The 21,032-nt window shown below is 48.4% G+C and overlaps 2 protein-coding genes and 1 long non-coding RNA gene across 7 annotated transcripts in view; 1 reads left to right on the top strand and 2 right to left on the bottom strand.

Moving 5' to 3' along the window:
* Window positions 1–1,090: 1,090 nt before the first annotated feature.
* Window positions 1,091–12,636, top strand: FAXDC2 (fatty acid hydroxylase domain containing 2). Its single transcript, XM_068698239.1, has 10 exons — window positions 1,091–1,121; window positions 4,094–4,158; window positions 4,595–4,642; window positions 7,420–7,511; window positions 7,614–7,714; window positions 8,442–8,563; window positions 8,894–9,099; window positions 9,789–9,894; window positions 10,932–11,098; window positions 12,263–12,636. Exons 3-10 carry the CDS (start codon window positions 4,595–4,597, stop codon window positions 12,417–12,419), a joined length of 999 nt encoding a protein of 332 aa, XP_068554340.1. The 5' UTR covers window positions 1,091–1,121; window positions 4,094–4,158; the 3' UTR covers window positions 12,420–12,636.
* Window positions 4,650–12,256, bottom strand: LOC137864269 (uncharacterized). Its single transcript, XR_011101401.1, has 4 exons — window positions 12,075–12,256; window positions 11,707–11,765; window positions 7,418–7,551; window positions 4,650–6,782 (listed from the first exon to the last, which is right to left on the bottom strand). It is a non-coding gene; the product is annotated as an uncharacterized lncRNA (long non-coding RNA).
* A 621-nt stretch (window positions 12,637–13,257) lies between the features above and the next one.
* The window catches only part of LARP1 (La ribonucleoprotein 1, translational regulator), a 43,118-nt gene continuing 35,343 nt past the window's right edge, over window positions 13,258–21,032 (bottom strand). For all 5 annotated transcript variants that reach the window (XM_068698232.1, XM_068698231.1, XM_068698234.1 and 2 more), the window contains 4 exons: window positions 20,866–21,010; window positions 20,613–20,722; window positions 20,025–20,152; window positions 13,258–18,980 (listed from right to left, as the gene is read on the bottom strand). In XM_068698232.1, the coding sequence (XP_068554333.1) occupies window positions 18,759–18,980; window positions 20,025–20,152; window positions 20,613–20,722; window positions 20,866–21,010 (605 nt within the window). In that variant the 3' untranslated portion in view covers window positions 13,258–18,758. The remainder of the gene's footprint in view (window positions 18,981–20,024; window positions 20,153–20,612; window positions 20,723–20,865; window positions 21,011–21,032) is intronic.

Below are 21,032 nucleotides of genomic sequence, written 5' to 3'. Positions count from 1 at the left end.
GACACACAGCACTGGTTGAGAGGGGGGAATATTCAGGAATATTCCTTCAAGAAAAAGTTAATTGATAAAAATATAGATATAATGGTAGATACAAGAAGTCAGGCAGAGACAACTACGCACCACCACTATTCGTGCTTGCAGATCTACTATTGTGCTATGCAGCATTAACTACTGCTAGCTTGAGATGCTGCTTACAACAGCATATATTGCTTCACACATGTATGGCCATGCAAAGCTAACCGTGAGGGAGAGGAGATGGTCCTTGTCTTTCCTTGAGTGGAAAAATAAATCTGGTACCGTATGTCCAGTAACACCCTCACTTCTTCGGTTGGACTAGATGATCTTGGAGGTCTTTTCCGACCTTAATGATTCCATGATTCTCAGAGTTTAGTTCATAATAGGACACTGTATATTAGATAAGTAGTAGATTAGGGCCACATCTGCATAATAAAGACAAATACTACTGCAAATTACATCTTGCAATACTGTAATTACAGACTTTACGGTCTGTAAGCATATTTAAACACAACTGAGCCCAAGCACATTCTAACCTATTTGCGTCTCATCCTTACAGATAGAACCAGTACCTGCAACTGACTGAAGACACTATGCAGCAACTCATGGTGAAATCTGTAGTTAGGCCAACACAACGAAATCTTGGACTGCTGTTTTTGGCCACGATCCGCAGTAACCCTTATGCTTTTAACAAATACACCTTTGACTCATTCAGTTGCACTGGCATTAGCTATTTTGTGCTTAAAACATGAGTTAGGGCATTGCAAAAACTATTTATTTTTAAGGTGTAGCTGTCTTCTTTATTCTCAGACACAGTCATTATCTCTTGGTGAAAAACCCTTACCTGCAGAGATGTATTCTGAATGCTTAACCGAGTGACAGCATGTGCACATGCACAGGGAACGCTGCCAGTACTGCCAGTGACATGGCCCTGGCTTCACATGACTTGTCTGGGAGGGGACAGCCAACTCCTGCCTGGAAACACACCCCCGACTCCTTTGCCTAAACCCTCATAAAGTTTCCGCAGCAGTAGTGAAAGGTGAGGAGTTGAACTCTGGGCTCTGGATAAACACAAAGGACCTCTCCTAGGCTACACTTAGCAGGAGGTAAGCAAAGAGCGGGCAGCCAGAGCTCAGGGGCATAGTAGCTGGAAAATATATGATTGAAACTCTGAAGAAATAATTAAAAGGCAATGTCATATGTACATTTAAAATAGGAACTTTAGTTGCCTTCAAATCTGTGCACTGCTTGGCACAGTATGAGCCCCACCAGACACATCTAGTCTTGTCTCTCTCCATACAGTGTGGCTGATGTGCAACTTCAGGGGTGACCAGGTAGGTTGTCCTTACTTTTCTCCTCTCTATAGGTTCTGTACTTTCACAGTCGTACTCTTATTTCTCCCGGGCAGCATTTCCGCTGTCTATGTACTACAAAGCTTGATTCCAATGAAGTTCTAAAGTAGAAGTTTCAAGCAAGAAGGAAAAAAATACCAAACAACGGGGTTGGCAGCCACTCCATCACTGCAGACAGTTATCCAGCTGTACCTGACAGCAGCAGGACTTAGCTGGTGTCAGAAGGATGCGATGCAATAGGAGACTGGGTACAGTACAAGGAGAAGCAGCTTAGGACTATCTGGGCATCAGGAACTGTAAGGGGACAGCAAAGATGGGACTTGAATAATAATGTAAACTTTAAAACAGATGTAAAAAGTATGGCAGTTCGTTTGTTAAAGCTGTGTAACTGTTTATTTTATTCCAGATTATTTTATGGATTTTAAAACATGACTTACACAAACTAGCCTTTTCTGATAGTTGAAATGGAAAATACAGGGAAAGCAGATCTGATACACAGTTGTTGGAGAAATTATAAAATACATGACAATTAAAAAAAAAAGTTTGTATTGGAATTCTTTACTGGCTGGTGCCTATTTCCCTTTTGCCATTAAGAGCATGATCAGAAAAACAATTACATTTACTGCAGGATTTAGAATTTGGTTTGATCAGATTTTGTGTTAACTAGATTGAAAAAAACTAAACAGAGCCTTTATTTTACATAGCACCAGTTCTATCTAATGCTAGCAAATAACTGCAGGCAGCTGAGGTCCTCGCTGTTTGCTTCGGGGCTGTGTAATATGCCAAAAGAGATCAGTGCCAAGTACTTGGAAGGATTTTTTTTGTTTGCTGAAACAGCCGTGGTGACATGAATGCTTTTGTTTATGTACTTGGTGTATTCTGAATCAGAAAAGATATTATCCAGTGAAAAAAGGGCTAGGCAATGAGATGCTGGGGAAAGATATGGTCCATCAAAATTTGTCTTGTTTTAATATAAGTAACGTAAAATTTATTCTGTAAATGTGACAGTAAAGGTAGCTGACTGAGATTTGGGGGAGAGGAAGGTTAAGCAAATACGTTTCAAACTAGAAGGCTTTGCCCAACAAAGATTTCTATCATAATCTGATTATTTTGAAGAGGAGGAGGACTAGAAATGCAATTACAATTTTAACTCCTTCCCAAACTCACACCATGTGAGACTCAGTCAAGCACTGGCTCTTTCTCTTCCCAGGAACTCAAAGCAGAGTCACACTCTCACCTGTGCTCTGCTCTTTAGCCTTTGACATGCAAAGATTCAGCAGGGATTGAATCAGCACTGCTGTATGGTGCTGCAAATAGTAACTGAGATATCCACCTCTCTAAGATCTAACGTCTATTACGAGATTATCTAGAAGTAGAATAATCTCTTTTATCACAGATAACTACGGCCAATACTATTTCCTGTACTGCTGTAGCAGAATAATTCAGTGGTGCTGTTCTCAGCTCCCTGCTGGGTGGTCATAGGGAAGACAGGGAGGTGCACAGCAAAAGGACGAGGGATGCAAGTTATAACAGGGGAAATTCTGATGAGATATTAGGAAAAAAAATACAGTAAAGGTAGTCAAACACTGCAACACATTTCTTGGAGAAGCTGTAGCATCTCCATGTATGTACTCAAAGGTCAATAGTTCAAGGCTCCAATCAACCTGATCTAACTTTGGACTTGGCCCCATGCTGAGCAAGGGGTTGGACCAAGGGGTCGAGAAGTTATTTCCAACTGATGTTGTGATTTTAAGTAGTGAGGTAGAGCATCCTTGAAGAATAATGAGCGTTAAAACAGGGTCTGGAATAGAGCAAGGTGCCCAAAAAGTAATGGATTATTTGACTTATTACAACTATTAGCAGTGTTTTCATAGAGACAGCAGGCACACCTGCACCGAGAGGACCTGTGTGACAAGATGGGATCACACTGCACATTGCATAACAGACTGCTTCATCATGATCAGGAGGTCTTTGCAAATGAAGATAAGCTCAGTTTGTCCGGTGGCAAATTATTTACCCTACTCTATTCAGACTAGCAGGTTGCTTGTTACTGTAACTCTTAGGCATTCTTCATCAGATATGTTAGAGTCCCACGATATTTTATTAGTAAGATTGTGGCTGGGAAACTAGATATAATAGGGAAAAAACATACAAAAAAGATCTCGAAGACTGGCTCTAGTAGCTCACAAAGTCTAATAGAGGAGCTCTCGATCTGGAGAATGACGAGTTGTACTAGGACATGGGGACTTCCCTAACACATTCTGATTTTAAACAATAGCACCTCTCACCCATTTATTTTTTTTTGTTTTTTATTTATTGGCAAAGGGAGACAACATGAAGTTGTTTGTTTTAAGGTCGCTACCAAAATTTAGCATTTCCCCTTGGAGTATTTGCAACCCTAGTGTTGACATAGAGGGCTGGGAGTTGGGGCTTGTGGTTTCCAGTGTCAAATCACTTTTTGTCTGATTTCTTTTGTCTTCCCAGAACTGTTTAACATCAGTAGTAAGCAGAAAAGGCCTCACCTTTTTCTGTCCATGAGTAAGCAGGAACCCAAGCAGGAAGAAAGTGTCCAATTTTTCTGTCTCCTGCCCATTGACCTGCACACTAGCATGTTGTAGGGAAACAAAGCTGGAAATGCTTGCAAATAAACAGAACAGCATTTGGAAGGCTGTACCCAGAAAGCTATCACTAATCCCTCTGCTCCTATGATGGTTTCTTTTTGGCAGTGCATTCCCCCTTTCTGACAAGCTGCAAGAGGAGCACTCCCAGGAGGCCTGCTATCATCGTAAAGGTAATAGAATATCATCTGTCTAATGAATCATTTTCTGATTTTCATTGTACCTTAGACAGGTGCCTTTGTACCTTCTCTCCACTTTCCTTTGTTACCTTAGGTAACACAGCGTGCCTGTGTTTGAATATTCTTCCAACTATGAAAAGCAAAATAGATTAAATTCTGCAGTCCTCAGTAAGCTGTCACTTACACTATTAGACTTGATGCGTTCTGTTCATAAAATACTAATACACATCGGGAAATATGGGAGGTGTGGGGGCTGTAAGACTTAAAGAGCTCGGTTTTGTGCCATGGACAAAAATGAAGGAGGGACAGAGCATAGAGGGTAACTATTGTACAGTTTTGCAACTGAGCTTGAAGTGATTTGCTACGGTCAGCATTGTGTTCTTCCACCCTCCAGCTGTACAAAGTTCACTTGTATCACTTCTTATTTCAGATGAAGAGAGACTCTGGATACTCCACCATGGCTGCACAGCAGAAACAGGTAAAGACTCAAAGTTCACCTTTTAAAGGAAGCGTTATGCAGGCGTTTTGGAAAGCTGGATGTGTTGAATAACCTCCCAAGAGAAGTGACAGACATATCAACGCTCAAATTGCTTTAACACAACTAGGAGTTCATCGCTCATCACTACAGCAACATTTTCACATTTTTTCACTTCCAGTGCACCGTGGCTACAGCACTATGTGGTGAAGGGCCTGTTACCTCTGCTTGTATGGCAGGAGACCACAACCCTCTGCTGTAGCCAGCAGCTCTGCTACCTAACCAGGCCCAGTGTGGTGGGCCAGCTGAGCAGAGTCTTTCGCAGCTGGTGCAGCTTCTTTTTTACCTTGCAGGCAGCAACCCTGCTCTGCACTTAAGGAATTTGTCACCTTGTACAAGCCCTTTAAGGGCAACGTCTCAGGCGATCAGTGGAGCAGAATTTGGAAACCACTGTGCCAGAGCCGCTGGCATGAAGAGAAACAGGGTGTTAGCACTTGGACCTGATGAACAAGATTTTTTTTTAATGTAAACTTCTCTGCTTCTACAGCTCATGTAATTATACTGTGTGGGCTTCATTCATGTAATCACTTCCTCACATGCAATAAAAGCAGTCTCAAAACAAGACAGTTTCTGTCCAAATGGCTTTTAAAATTGCTTAAAGATTGCAGAGCAGTGGCTACTGTCTTAAAGCAGGGCATACATGGTCTCTGATGTGTATTAGAAGTTACTAATATTTGAAATTATTTGAGATCTTCTGGCTGGAGGATGCTAAAGAATCTGAAATATTATTTGGTCTAACTAAAAATTCTGACTTCAAAGTTTTTCTTTGGTATATTCTTTTGTCATCCTATGAAAAAGAAGGATTTAAATGATACAATTCTGTTAAAAGGCTCAGAAATGTTTATAGCTTTTAATATTTCTTTCTAAAGAATACCTAGATGGTATTCCAGGGTTTAAATATTAAGAAATTCTTATCTTATATCAGTATACATTAGGCGTAACACGGATACAACTGGAAGTCTGAAACTTGAGGGCAAACCTCCAGCCCAAAATTGAGCATGTACTATCTGAAGCTGGAATAGATGGCTCTTTCACCAGCCTTGCATTTTCAGTTGAGTACACCCAGCCATAACGCTGGCAACTGATTGTATTGCTTCAAATACTAGCCTACAAGGTTCACAAACATGAAGCTGTAGGGCAAGAGTCCTGTAAATTACTTTCTTCCCAGTTGCTAATGTGATAAAAACTGAAACGATAGGAACAAATGTTTGTTTTAATGAGGAAAGTTTCAGTGCTAATGAGCAAAGTTCTGTCCTGGGACAGATAAACACTGCTGACAAGTTCTGGGCAATGATTAATATTCTGTAGCTGTTACAGAATCTTAAAAAAACTCTTCATACTGAAAGCTATGTCGAGCGGGTTTCCCTGTATTGCATTGCCCTACACACACCTGCATTCAACATGCATTAGTATGCATTAGTGAGCTGTCTCTCGTTTGGCCTCTCTGACAGGAGACAAACAGGACAGCAACTATGAATCATGCTATTTTTACTCCAGTCTGCTTTTGCAGCTAAACAACACAGTTAAAAAAAACAGGAAGGACAGAACAAAACACTAGCTGGTTATTACGCTATAGTATTTTAGAATTATTATTTATTTTTTTTAAATCATCCTGCAGATAAATATAATCTGTATTCACCCAAGAAGACTCAAACTAAGATTTCTGAACTGCACAACCAATCTGGGCTATGTTAAGACACTTAATTATATATTTGTCATATAATTGATAATCATTTTTGCATATTTAATTGTTCAAATATATCAAATACTGCTTTTTGAATATTCTTATTCCTAGAATCAAAAAGTCACACTGGTCTGATTGCTTTGTGTGGTTAAAATCCTTACTGTCCTAGGAGTCCTGTTAACACCACAGGTGCCATTATGCTGTACACGGGGATATTTGTTTAGTAGGTAACACTTCCATGACTGAGAACAGGAATGTAGTGAACTTCCTACTTCTCTGAAGTTGTGTATTTTAACTTCTTGTTATAGGGTAGTTATCCTGTACAGATCACACATGGTACTTTCTAGACAAGTCGTACTCCCAGTACTAGAATCAAATTGTATCTGTGATGGGCTGTATCTGCAAGGCAAAGTATTATACTCTGTTAGACCTCTGTTACAGTTAGAGGGGAAAAAAAAAAAGGCTAAGCTTCTTCAGAAGCACTCTTCAAAGCTAAGAAAAAAGTTGAGAGAAGTGGTTCTGAATTAACTGGAGCTATTAAATCAGATCACCTGACCATAACAGTTCTTCATTACTGCTGGAGGATAGCATATTGGATACTGGGAGGGAGAATAAACTGGCAGAGTAAGGGAGATGTTGAGATGGAGCACGGTTCCTTACCCCCAGGTCTTCCATTGCTACTGTTCTGAGTTATCCAGAAGCCCTTTACATTACAGTCCTCCAGGTACTCAGAAATATACCCAATAAAAATGGGGAGGGAAAGATCAGTGGCCCATCCTCTCCCTTTGATTACACCAGAGAAATTCCATGTCAGTGACACTTCAGGGCTCTGTGAAGACATCAGGTGGACATGGGTGAACTCTCCCCGCCAGTTACACACACTATCCCAGAACAGCCTGGTTACCGCGTTCTTTAGAATCTGTAAAGCAAAACAGACCACCATGGGACCGCCTCTAACTCACGCATTTCAAATACCAGAAAGCCTAGCACGGGGCCCCGCAGCATATACTTAATTACTCTTGTTGCTTGCTCACAGGAAGAGAAGCTCTGGGATGCCGTGAAGACCTCTGCCATGGTCCTTGGTACAGGCCTGCTCATATTCACTGCCTTCATGAACTCTGCTTCTTGGTGAGATTGTTAGAACAAGGGGGCTTGAGGAGAAGCATTTCTGTGGAGAGGGGATAAGCAGATTGTGAAAAGATAAGTCACTAACAACATTTACTCCCACAGGTATGTACAGATCTGGGAGACCTCAGGCAATTTCTGGCAAACAGCATGGCTAAATCTTTACAACCGGTTTGAGGGAAAGGAATGGTCACTCTTCCTCTTTGGTGAGTTACTCAGATTAACAACCCTTTGCTGTACAAGGGCACGTATTGTATTTAAAATGGGACATGGATGTTCCATCCCAAACAGCCCGCTTTCCTGCTGAAAAGCACACATAGGCTTCAAAGCCAGCTGTAAGTGACAGTGCAACGGTGCCACCTCTGGAGTGGCTCCTCATTAGACCTACTACAGGGATTAAAAACCTGATCTTTTTGCTGCTTCTGAAAGTACAGAACGGCTTCCCTGTGTAAACATACTCTCTGCTCCTGTGAGAAATGAATGACTCAGTAGAACTAATTACTGAAAATTAAAGTTAAATTAGTAAATTTTACGCTCGCCGTAGTGTACAACCCTTCTCTGTCTGTGATTAGCAGTTGGTGAACAGGCTCGGTAGGGATGTTGCAAGGTCCCAGGAATCAACTTGATCTTATCCAATGTGTATTTAAAAATAACTCGTGACAGAGGTTCCCCAACCTCCTAGAAAAATCTTTTCTTAGCGTGTTGTGGCAGGTTTTAGCCTATGGGGTATTTGTGCAGTTTAACCTCACCATTCCCTAGATCTTACTTGGGTGCCAGAACCTACCCATATTCCATTTTAAAGCATCACAGGGCAGGGATTATGCACCTGGTATACTTAGGTCCAAGCAACATCCTCTGGATACTAATCTTTTTTCTGATTTAGCCACAGCTCTCAATGTATTCACACATCTCTGACCTTTCCTCATGTCACAGGGGCTGCGTTGGTTCCTGCCCTTGCCTTCTGGTGCTTCAATGGAATCCTTATGGTGGCTGATGTAACAGGAAAGCCAACTTTCATTACTCGGTATCGCATTCAGCTGGGCAAGAATGATCCTGTAAGTAATTGTCACTGTGCCTCTTCTGCTGGCTAAACACTTCCTGGAATCTCTTAGGTTAGGAGAGGGGAGAAGAACCAGTTATACTTTTCTCTTCCAACCAGATAGGATTCAAGGAGAGTCAAGCTGAGTCTTGTACATCCACTGCAGAGAGAAAAAATATTCTTGTAATTAGGCTAGGGATCAGATCTTGATAGACTGCTTGTTAAAAAGTTGACCCCTAAACTAACTAATACAAAAACATCCTACAAATCTAAAAGCTCTTTATTGTCCCTAATCAAGGACCCAGTGCTTCTGATATAGCCTCAAATCCTGACTTCTTTTTTGCAGGTGGACACAAAAAAATTGCGACAAGCCATCTACACAGCGCTGTTTAATCAGTTCTTTATCTCCTTGCCTATGCTTGTGCCCATGTTCCACGTCATGAAATGGTGGGGCAACACCTTCAGCAAGGAATTACCCACCTTCCAGTGGTTTCTTGTTGAGCTGAGCATCTTTACCGTAACTGAGGAAATTCTCTTCTATTATTCACACAGGTGAGCTGAGCACTGGAACGGGACTCAGTGGTTTGCCCCTCTGCCTTTGAGGTTATACCCATCGCTTGAAACAGAAATAGTCCTAGGCCACCCTCTTCCAACAACCTTTTATTTGTATGGAAAGACTTAGGTCCTGGAGCTTACTTATAAGTTCCTATACTAGGGAACATCCTTACTACATGAGGCTTGGCTGCTGCAATGCTGCTACAGTAAGCAGAAATGGATAAAAACTACAAATGTGGAACAGGTTAGAGATTTAGGAATAAACTAAACAATTTTATACAAAAGCTGTTAAAAAAAGCATATGGACAAAGGCACACACACAAAAAAAAAGGAGGGCCACTTACTATTCTTTCTCTAATAGTTGCCAGTAGGAAAAGTCAAAACAGCAAAAAATATAGTGAGTCTTTCCCTAAGGGGAAGGTTTGAGTGAATCAATCTTTCAGAGACTTGGATTTATGGGATGTACTTGAACTTAAGTCCAACATCAACCAACAGACATTGAATCCATTGAACGAGGACTTAATGATGAAGAAAGAGAGAAGCCAGGAGTCCTGCACTCATTCCCAACTGTTCTAAAATCTGTTTTCAAGAGGAGACATGAGACAGGCCCCAGGAAAAGTTGTTACATTACTCTATGTTCCTTTCTTAGGGGGCTCAAAACCTACATTTCTCTTTTCTCTACTTAGGCTTGTTCATCTGCCCCTCCTGTACAAGCACATTCACAAGAAGCACCACGAATGGACAGCCCCCATTGGTGTGGTCTCCATTTACGCTCACCCGTTAGAGCACATAGTAAGTGATCTCCTCATGGTCACCTTCCACTTCCTGCGTGGAGTGTGAGTTCCATGGGAGGAAGAGGAGTGGTAAGAGACAAAAAGCAAATGCTTCCTTAGAATCTTCTTTCTGAGAAGAGGAAGCTAAACTGCATTTCCAAGAAGCCTGGCTGTGGAAGTATTGCAGTGCCTGTTTATACCAGACTCTATTAGCTTTAAGAGTAGAGAAAGAGCTGGGAGCACAGATTGTGCTTTCAGCAAGAAACGTAACATTTACACAGGCTAGGTTACTGCATGGACTCAATTCTGTCATTTTCATGCTGGTGGCTGGAGTCAGTGCTTGCAAACCCCCCTTGAGTGTCTCCCAGCCTTGCTCCAGCCAAGGCTTCTCATAAAAACACATCCCGCCTTCAGAAGATTCCACTAAATACCTCTAAATACCACCTCCTGTTAATAACAGGACTGGGCTGCAGCTCCAGCTCTGTGAATCTCCCTAACTGGCAGCCTTTGGGTAGCAGAGGAGCTTGTTAAATCCAGGAGTCAAGCTGAGCCCCATCGGTGCAGTAAGCCTCATCTGGGCCATAGCAGCTACCAGTAGCACTGGTAGGACACAGTGAAGTGCTGCAGCTGGGATCATCACACCACTACTCTTGTCTGCAAACGTCCATAGGCCAGTGCCCCTTTACAGCTAGGTTTCCCTAGAGCAGCTTCAGCTTTTTTCCCAGAAGCTGCTGAAATTCTCACCTCTGACTCCAGGGTGAGGTACTAGAACCATGCTGCCCTCACGCCCCTCGTTTGCTCTCATGTCCAAGTTTTACTACTAGTTTGGGGAGCTTGTACTGTGACTACGTTTCAGAGTGAGTAAAACTAAGTTGACTCAGAGCAAAATTATTTCTTTGGTGCTAATTATGTACTTTTAGCAAGATGTTTGCAGAGGGATATGCCCTTTATGCTGTTTGCAGAGAACTAATGCACCCCAGCGAAACAATTTGGCTCCTAGGCGAGAACCTGCTTGTTGTGGACCCATTAACAAGGCAGTTTGCTTCTCATTTCCAGCTCTCCAACACGCTGCCTGTCATGACTGGCCCGATGATCATGGGGTCCCACATTGTTTCAATCGCAGCGTGGTTCTCCCTTGCTCTTATAACAACCAGCATTTCGCACTGCGGCTACCACCTGCCCTTCCTGCCGTCGCCGGAGTTCCACGACTTCCACCACCTCAAGTAGGTCCCTGCTCCCCTTCCCCCTCCTTCCTGCACCCTGTCACTGCCGACAGGCAAAGCTCCTTTTGGAGCATGATTCGTGTATAAGCAGAGAAGCCTGTGCAGCTCACCTGCTGGCAGACCAAAATCAGTTCTCAGAGCAGTTAAACAGAGCTTTGGTCTCACCGGGCTCCTGCTGACTTCCCACCCGACTGCCAGCCACCTCGCTGACTTCTATGCTTCTCCATCAGCTGACTTGGAGACCTCCAAAGCACAAATGCACAGCTGAGGCTGGGTGGTTCAGGTTTCCCAAAGTAACATGGGAGGGAAGCAGACAGTGCTGGACTTCCCCCAGCACAAGTGCAGAGACAGTTCTCTGCAAGGCTCTTCCTGGAAGCCCAAAAGACACCGCATATGATCTAGATTCAAGGCAGCAAGGACAAATCACATAGCAAAACCAAATCTGCTGCAGGAGCCTCCCTGTTTGTCCCTTTCCTATACACAGGGATTAGCAACAGTGATCAGATAACACCTTGCACAAACAATCTCAATTAACCCTTCCTGGCAAAGACTCCCAGCCCCCTTTTACACAGGAGTATAGTTTCAGTAGGTTGTTCAAGGATACATACCAAAATCGTGGAAGAGTTGTCCCCATCTGCCGTACTTCTTCGAACGCAATTTGCTTCTCCTGCAGAAATAGAAAATGGGGATCGTTCTGTTGCAACCTAAGCGCAGGGCAACACCCAGAACATGGAGCCAGTTCTTGTTACCAGTCATTTCCTCTGCAGCTCGGCTCATGTCAGGACACGGATCGCCGCAGAGCTCAGCTGCTGTCTGGGCAGAGCTGTGCCAGCATCTGCAGTGCTGGAAGCACGTCAGCTCCACGTCTCTGGGCAGCCTGGGCTGGATGCACAGACATGGAGAGGTGGCTGCCCCACTGCTCCCACAGCTCTGAGCTGCTGTGGGCAGGGACTGCTGTTGTTTGGTGTCACCGTACCTGGATAACGAAGCAGCAGGAGGGAAGCTGCATAGATTTCACCCAGGTTTCATTAGGGCTGCGAGGAAAATTGGTACAGCAGCAGCAATCACCCGGATGGCTTATCAGGGCCCTGAAAGAAGATAGAAATAGGAAGGGCAAGGTAACCTCAGTAACTTCCAGTGCTATTTATTCTTTTTGGTTTCCAGGTTCAACCAGTGTTATGGTGTCCTGGGAGTGCTGGATTATCTGCACGGAACAGACACAGTGTTCAGACAAACCAAAGCCTACGAGAGGCACAGGGTCCTCCTCAGCCTCACACCTCTCTCAGAAAGCATCCCAGAGACACCCAAGAGGGCAGAGTGACCTCCTACCCTGCAGCCTGCATTCTTGCAGAGCCCAGCAACAAGGAGAGCTGGGGACAATTCATGCCAAACAGTACCTTAATTGGGAAACAAGTTACGGGGCACGAGTAACAGTTCCCAAAACTGAACTGAAACATGCGACTTGAGATGACCACAGTCACCGCCTGTTATTTTCTACCTAAAGCGTGAAAAAACTGCTCTAGAAAGCTATTTTTAAACTTGTATTGATTCTTGGTTTTAGCCGCCTGCACATAAGCCACATGGTTTGGGGGGTTACTGAATCCTCATTAAGGCTGTAACAGATCACATTTTGGCCTCTTTCAGCAGCATTGTGTAGACATACCAGCAAGATCACTACGGCTACATACTGTAGGAATTACAACCACTGTTCCTCTGAGACTTAGTGTTACCCAACCTCAGACGGCCTCGCATGTGGGCCTTACAAAAAGTCAGTGAAGCCACGGCTCTAGAAATACTCCCTTACACACGCACACAGGCCTGATTTGCCCTCAGCAGTTTTTCGTTATGCAAGATAGAAGTGCATCTGAGGTTGGGGCTGTCTCGTCCTCATAGCCACTCCACAAACCAACACAAACAGCACTCACCCCTTTATGCAGATCCACAAGTACCTATACAATAAAAATCAAGATATGCTGCAAAGTTTTTTGTAGAGCTGACCTGCTCTGCACTTACCTGCTGTCAGCCCATGGAAGCCAAGTCTCTTCCTCCACCCTCCTCCAGTTCCTTCAACTGCACCTGCATCGACCCAGCCCGTCCGTCCAACCCACAGCCCTCTGGGGAGGGCACATCAGTTAGCAGAACAGACAGCCCAGACTGCATTGTCTTTTGAAGTTTTTATTTTTATACATTTTTTTTTGTATTAAAAAGGAAAAAGCATAATTACCACAAATTACAAAGGACTAAAGCATTACTAGAATAATGAATCACATCAGCCTAGAAAGCAGATACTCTGAATAATATTAATGTTATAATACAAGCTCTCATTCAAGTATTTTACATTTGTCTCTTTTCCTTTTATATGTGATGATGATCCTAGCACATGGGTCAAAGATTATGTACTATCGACAGAAGATGGATCATGTACAGCGGGCCATATTAACAAGATTTTCCTCCCAAGTGATAAATGGTCTGTGATGAGTCATTTTAAGTTTGTCTCTACGATAAATGCAGCTGAAGAAGGTTGCACACACTTTCTAGTTTTGGGAACAGAAGGCTGAGGTTGGGACACACACAGTTTGAGAAGGGCCAGCACATCGAACCATCACCCCTGTTGCTCCAGGCGAGCTACCGAAGGCCGAGCTCTAACCCACACCGCCCGAGCAGCTCGGAGCACACCACCACCAGCGCTTGCTTCCGAGTCACAGATCTGAGGATTTCCAACCCCAACAGGAGCGGGCCAGGCTGGGAGAGGAAGGGGGAGCGGGGTGGCTGCCGTCCCTGCAGGCACATGAAGCTCGGGGGGGACCAACGGCTGCCAAACCCCATCCCGGCATGGGTGTCACCGTCCCTGCCAGCCCACGTGCGGGGCTGATGTGGTGGAGATGGGGACAGGAGAGGGAGCCAGAGGGACAGCAGGGGGACTCTGGGGTTAGCCCGAGCACTGCAAGGGGGTGGCTGGCACCCAGGCCGGTTCACGCTCTTCTGGAGCTTCCCACCGAGGGGATGTGCTTGTCACAGATACATCGGTCCTATGTTCAAGTGTCTGCAGAAAGTGAAACTGTAAACTACTCATTGAAACACTGCCCTCCATCCATCCACCCACTCCACGCCACTGAGATGAGAATTTTCATTTAGAGGAAAAAAAAAAAGTTAAGTCAGTGAGGCATTTAACATCAAGTGTAGCAACCCTCTCTGAAGAAGAGCCTAGCATCCATTTCAAAACAGTGACAAAGTGACATAACCAGTCTCAGAGGAGAGACAGGAGAAAAGAAGCATTGCAAACACAGCTTGCTACATTTACAGTTTTCCTTTTTTTTTTTCCTTTTTTTTTTTTTTTTTCCTTTTGTTAAAATAACTGGAAAGGCATTAACAGCTAAAAGGCCCCCTCCGCACCACAATGCTGAGCGTGCAGACACGTGGCAGGACACCAAGGTTAACGCCTCACCCCGGGCAGTACGAGCGACCCGGCCGAAGCAAAACGAGCAGTTGCCAAAACTCGAGGGAACCCAGGGGCTGCAGGGCAAGGCTGCCGACGGGGAGGGGTCCGAGGGACACAGCAGGGAGCAGGACAGACAAGCAAATGGAGCATCAGCAGCATTATTATTATTTTTTTTTTCCTTTTTCAAATGAGCGTGGCTAAGCAACGAAGCCTCCTCTGAAACACACCACCCACCTCCACCACTGACCCGCACAAGAGGTCTGGACCTGTCCCAGGTGCCTGGGCCCCAAAGGGGGGTGGATGTACAGGACCTCGGCGAGGAGAGGGCTCGCACAGCAGCCAGGGGGAGACAGGACACGCTCCCCTGGCTGCCCCAAACTTTGCACCAGCAGCCAGGGCTCCCTCCGGCCGTGCTGGGGGCTGGGCACCAGCCTGGTGCTGCCACCACGAGCGGCGTTGCAGTCCCGGCAATAAGCGTGCCTGATCACCCAGGCCATTAAAATTAAAAAAACATAATAACAATAATCATGAAATATGATTGTGGCGAAGCATCCAAGCTAAAAGCAAGGCCAAACTCCTTCCTCAGCTGGAGGGCAAAGCTTCCTCGAAAGCAAACCCCTCTCCGGACAGCTGCCCGCCTTCCCTGGGGGTGCAGTGCGGCAAGCGGCGTGTGCTGCCCGATGTGTGGCACCGGCACGTTTTGTGAGGGAGGCCAAACACCTCTGCAGCCCCACAACCCATCCATGACCACAGCACAGCAGTCCCGGCCCCATGAGGTGTCCACATGCCATGGGGCTCATGGAGCCAGCCCTGTGTGGGGCTGGGCCTGGTGGGCACCGCAGCCCTGCTCGGTGGTGGCCTGCAGGCCCTGCTGCCCCGGGAGCCAGCTACAGCCGCCTGGGGCTGCTTCTTTCCCTTCTTTCCACCTCCCCGTGGCTCCCTGCAACCGCTGCTGTCCCACAGAGGGCAGAGCAAGGCGCACGGCAGCACGTGGCCGCTCACCCAGGCCGCTGGCACACAAACCCGGCCGGCAGTGCCGCTCCCCAGGGCCCTCAGCCACACTGATGCAACAAACCACTGACTATGAGGGGGGGGGAAAGGTCTTCTGTGCCTAGACTACACAGTCTCGGCCTTCAAAATTAAAGGAAGAATAATTTAAAATCAATTCAGGATTTGGGAAATTCTCTGGGACGTTCCTCAGCCTTCTCTACCACCCCGGCAATTCCCCAGCCTGCTCCACAAGGAACAGCTCCACAGCAGGAGCTCGCTTCTCCTCCTTTCCTATTTCGTTTGCTGCTCAAAAGCAGACCACCAGCTTCCAAAGAGAACACGCACCAACGAGAGGAATACAGGGAACACAGCAGCAAGGACCACCTGTGGCACATTCGAACCCGCTTCCACTTGCCAACAACCAGCAAAACATCTCCAACGCCCTCGGCCAACCCCCGGCTTCAGCCTCCGAGGCGCCTCCTTCCCAAATCAGGGCCGAACCCTGCCAGGTCCGTAACGTGAGAGATCTGACTCCGGCTCACAAGAGAAGAGAAATTTGGAGGTAACAGTCAAGGCCGCAGCGCTGTACAGACATTACTCGCCAGCCCGGGCCGGGTACCGCTCCGAGCCCCCAGAGCGCTGCTGCGGATTCGGAGCACGCCGATGGCTTGGGCACCTTCATGCCCTGAACGGGGCCTCCGAGCGGTACCGAGACGCGGGATGGCGTGGTAGGGGCAGACGGACCAGAACGGGATCACACTAGGAGGAAATGGCAAAGTAGCAGCTCCCCAGCCTCGCTCAAACCCAAGCTGTGCTTTCAGTTACTAGCAGCAGGTCACAAAGCTGCTCCACGCGGCCCAGCCCCGCTCCTCTCCCTTCCCACCTGCTCGGTGCAGAGGCAGTTCGGGAAGGTGCTAACAGGGCCCAGCGAGCATCCGCAGCCACCCCTGACCTCCGGCTCCCCGCTGGCCGCTCTGCCCAACGTGCCCGTGCTCAGCACCCCGAGTTCTGCTCCCAGCTCCCGGCTGCTCTTGTCCAGCAGCCCCGCAGCCGTACGGAGGCGGCCCTGGAGGGATGACTCCTTCCTCCAGCTACCAGCTGCAGCACCATATCGAGCGGATACTCGAGGAAGATGCTGTTCGTTACCAGCTTTGGATTTTGCCAAGGGCAACGCGACCAGCTGCATCTTCCAGTAGCCCCCATGCACAGAAGCACGCTCGCGGTACATGAGGCCAGCACGCTGGAGCCACAACCGAGCCAGCTGCAAAGCACACATCCCAACCCAGGAGACAGCACAGCAGCAGCAGCGAGGCCAGCACAGCTCGCTGAAGAGGGGCTTCCACCCTCACAGCAGGCACACAACCTCCCAGCGCTGCTTCTGGACCCTGGGCACAGATTTCAGCCTGGAACTCGCCCCCTCAGCCACTCGCTTTTGGGGGAGCACAGCTCGGGAGGGATTTGCCGGCCGAAGCCCCCCTGGTGCTGCACGGAGGAGCCCAGGACACGGCGCAGCAGCTCTGTGAGCACCCCCTCGCCTCAGCCGAGCAAGGGGCAGCAGCAGGGCGTTGTTACAGCCCTCAGAGGGCTCAGCGCAGCCTCCCGCCGAGACGAGATGTGCAATGAACCCCAGGCAAGAGGTCCCCGCAGCGAGTCCCACGAGCAGCGCCCCAGCCACAGGAGCAGCGCCATTCATCAGGCTACAGACAGGGCAAGGAGTCCCCAGGGTGCCCGCTGGATGTCCCTGCTCACCCCCCGAGGCCCCGAACGCAGTCACCGTGGCGGGGAGGATGCTACAACGGTATATACACAACGGAGCGGCTTCAGCTACGGCCCGAGCACAAGTCTTGGGTTTGACAGCCCTCAGCACCTTCCCCTGCAGGAGCAGGGCCAGCGGGGGGGGTTCTCCACAGCAGGGTGCAGCTGAGCGAGGTCCGAGCGAGTGCGGGGCGGAGGAGAGGCCGCGGGGAAGCTCGGCAGCGGGGCCGTGAGGAGTCTCTGGGCGGGCGGGGAGAGCACCCAGCGCACCCCGGGGTGCAGGAAGCCAGCGAGCCTCCCTGTTCCAGCTCCACCGTAAGGCAACTTTTTTTTTTTGTTTTGTTTTTTGTTGTTGTTTTCTTTTTTCTTTTTTGTATTTTTTTTGTGTTTTTTTTGTTTTGTTTTGTCTTTTTTTCTTCAATTAATATTTCCAAGGAAGAAAGCAAAGGGAGATGTGTCTTTTCAAAGTTTTTTTTTGTTGTTTTAGGGGGGGGTTATGTGTTGTTTTTTTTCTTGGTTGTTTCATTTTTCCAAGGGAAAAGGAAGAGAAAGCCTCCTTCGGCAAAGTCCTGTCTTTGCGTGCGACGAGCAGCCCCGGGGAGGCGCACTGTCCATGCAGGCTCGAGTCCAGGCGCCTGCTGGCCCCCCCCCAAAGCCATCCTCGCAGGAAGGAGTTAGAACAAACCCATCCTTGGCAAAGGTCCTTTGGTTGCTTCAAAACGTCCGTGATGGAAGGGAGAGGCGGGTGGAGGGAGAGCCAGACCCCGGGGAAGGATGGAGACGAAGACACCAGGGAGGAGGAGGAGGAGGGACGGGGAGGACGAAGAGGACGCGTTCCTTCTGCGGTGGTCGGTCCCGAGGCAGCGCCGTGCATGGAAGGGGAGCCGCCGGCGGGGTCACGGAGATCAGAGGCTCCGCAGCACCACGACGCGCTGCGGCTTCGGTCCCCGGCAGGGAACCTCGCTCCTCCGAGCTTCCTGATCGGGCTGCCAGCGGTCCGAGGGGGGGGACACAGAGGGGAGTCATCGGGGCCGCAGAGAGCAGACTTGTTTTGGTAAATCTGGACAAACTTCTAGCAATAATTTAAAACTTGATATATATATATAATAATAAAAAAATCTCCCCTTTCCAACCCAGCCAGAACATTTTTTTTTTTTTTAAAGACACTAAGACATGAGTGTGTGCACGAGAGGGAAGGGGGGCGGTAAAGAAAAGCAGAGGGTGGGCCTGGTGGGGGTAGGTCTGGCTCTGGTCAGGTTTGTAATAGCAAAACGGTGTTTTAGATGCGGATCGTCTTTGCTTTCCAGCCACAAGAGAAAAAAAATCGTGTGCGTTGAAGTTTCTCCCCAGCAGCCTATTCCTGGGCACCCACATTCCAACTCCCTTCCTGTCCCACCCCTCGGGGCTCCCCTTCTCCGAGCCAGTCCCCCACCACCCCACCCCGTCTCCCCGAGGGAAGCAGAAGCTGCAGCCCCTCTACTTCCCCACTGTCTGCAATTCTGCGGCTGCAGGGGCAGGGACTTGCTGGCTCAGGTTTTTGGCATCCTCTTGTGCAGGCTGGCTGGGCGAGGCGTGGGCTTGGCTGGCTGGGCACTGGCTGACCGTTTTGCTGGAAGACTGGGATGGGTAGCGCTTCCTGCCGTCTCCCCCCGATGTCGTCGGGTATCTCTTGTGTCCACCTTCCTCTCCCATGGGTGGCTGGAATGGAAGCACCCCAGTATCAGCACAGCCGCCTCCGAACGCATTTCCTCCCCCCGGGTTAGAAGGCAGCCCTGCTGCAAGCCTGTCTGCAGCCTCTCTGGCCCACAGGGATCACGCGTGCCCACCCCACGCACACAGGACTGGGACAGCTGCCCCTCCTCTCCACATCTCCCACTGCCAGATTTGCTGGCAGCCAGCCTTCCAAGAAAGCACAAGGGGGACACCTTGCTCTTAGGCACCTCCCTCCTCCACAAAAGGGGCACGATCCAGAAGTCTGGGAGCCGAAGTCTGCAAGAGGCTGGCTTCACTCAAGCCATTAAGGCTCGCTTTCCTCCTCTCTCTCCAGCTCATCAGGGAAGATGCATTCATCCCTTTCCCCAGAGAGCTGCCCTGAAGTGGATGTGCAATATTCAGACCTTGCAGCAACTGCTTTGCTTTAGAGACAGCGAGGCAGCAGTGACTGGAAGCCTGACTGATGGCTCAGGCAGCATCCAAAAGACCCAAGGAGCAGCAGGAAGAGACCCAGCGTGTCAGCACGGGCAGCACGTGCTGCTCTGCTGCTCCATCCCAACCAACAGGCATCCTCCTCCCCACACCGAATGGTTTTCTGCCCCCATCTGTCACCTCTCCTAACCTTCACCCTTGTCTGCTCATGTCCCTGTGCTCCAGGGATGCTGTGCGAGCCTCAGCACCTGACCAGAAACGTCAGCACAACCCTGCCATGCCCAGCCTCACTCACTGCCCCGCCACTGCACAGGGAAAGGCCCTTGGGAAAGGAAATCACGCAGGGCTGCTTGAAAAAAAGAAATCCCAGGGGCTAAGCAGGGCTGAACATCGCTGTCTCAGCGATGAAGCTGCTGAGCAATGACAGGATTCAGCTGAGGCTGCTGGTTCCTGGCCCAGCTGCAGTGATGGGGCACGACACTAGGTGTCACCCACCCCCTGGCCAGCACTGCTGGGGACAGGGCCCCTGAAGCCTCGCAGGGGCTGTGGGGTGTTCGTGGGGGCTTTCAGCGTGGTGTGGGCATTGCTTCTACTCACGTCCACTCGGAAGTCCTCGAGGCGCTTGAACTTGCTGAGGTATTCTTGCAGTTTGCTGTTGATGTCCAGGTTTTTGGCTTTGGAATATTTTAGGAAGGCCCAGAACTTTTCCAGCCCGTAGAGCTGACCTGAAGGGGGGAGAAAAATCAAGCCAGGAGTCAGAGCTCTCTCCTCAAGGCTTACTGCTTGCCCTACAGGCCCTCCTGTCCCACCGGCTGGCACAACTGAGGCAACGCAGAGAACCTGGAGCAAAGCAACCTACACAGGCACTGGGAGCCCTCTCGACGGGGGTGTCCCCAGGCTCTGGGACTGGGTAGGTGATCGTGGTGAGCTGTGGGAAAGCAACAGCTTTCCATTATCTACCTCCATACTCCCAACAGCCTTCAGGCCACTGAGCAGTCCCCATTCCATCTCAGAGCTCTGCGCAGGAGCATTTCTCACCACCAGCAATGCTGAGGGACAGCCCGTCACTTCACACATCACCCAGCACTCCGTGGCTGCCATAAAGCCAGAAAAGGAGGCACGGGGCAGCCACACATCCAGGCTACATCACTGCTAAGCACAGCAGAAGCCAAAGGAGGCACTTACCAGCTTCGTAATCCTTGATGGTCTCTTCTTGAAAGTCCTTAAATATGTCTGGCCGGAATTTCTTCTCCAGCCCATAGCTGTAGTATCTGAAAAGGCACTCCAGACCGTACCTGGGAACGGGAGAACACGCGGTGCTCAGACACTGGTGCACATGACACCTGGGTCCTGCTGTGTATCACAAAAAAACAAACCACACCACCTCTTTTCCCTCACTCCCCTCCCAAGAAAGGCCACTCTGTCCCTCCTCTCCTACCTGTATCCCTCCTTTCCATCCTCCACAGCCAGCTGCTTAAACTCCTCGTACATTTTCTTGTTGAAGTGATCTCGTAGGAAGAAGGACCAGAATCGGAAGAGCGTGTTCATCTCCTGGGACTGACCAATGCCCAGTCGTTTCCGCTCTGTTTCAGGGAGAGGGACTCA

Source organism: Anas acuta, chromosome 14, assembly GCF_963932015.1.
Source record: "Anas acuta chromosome 14, bAnaAcu1.1, whole genome shotgun sequence".
NCBI lineage: Eukaryota > Metazoa > Chordata > Aves > Anseriformes > Anatidae > Anas > Anas acuta.
Note: the sequence above shows the minus strand (reverse complement) of the source record. Positions and strands in the feature narration are given on the sequence as shown.

What these genes read in the sequence shown, in the direction of transcription:
- FAXDC2 (XM_068698239.1), top strand. Translation starts at nt 4,595, where the DNA reads ATGAAGAGAGACTCTGGATACTCCACCATGGCTGCACAGCAGAAACAG. An exon ending in ATGGTCACTCTTCCTCTTTG is followed by an intron (nt 7,715 to 8,441) that starts GTGAGTTACTCA and finishes CTCATGTCACAG; the next exon opens with GGGCTGCGTTGGTTCCTGCC. An exon ending in CTCACCCGTTAGAGCACATA is followed by an intron (nt 9,895 to 10,931) that starts GTAAGTGATCTC and finishes TCTCATTTCCAG; the next exon opens with CTCTCCAACACGCTGCCTGT.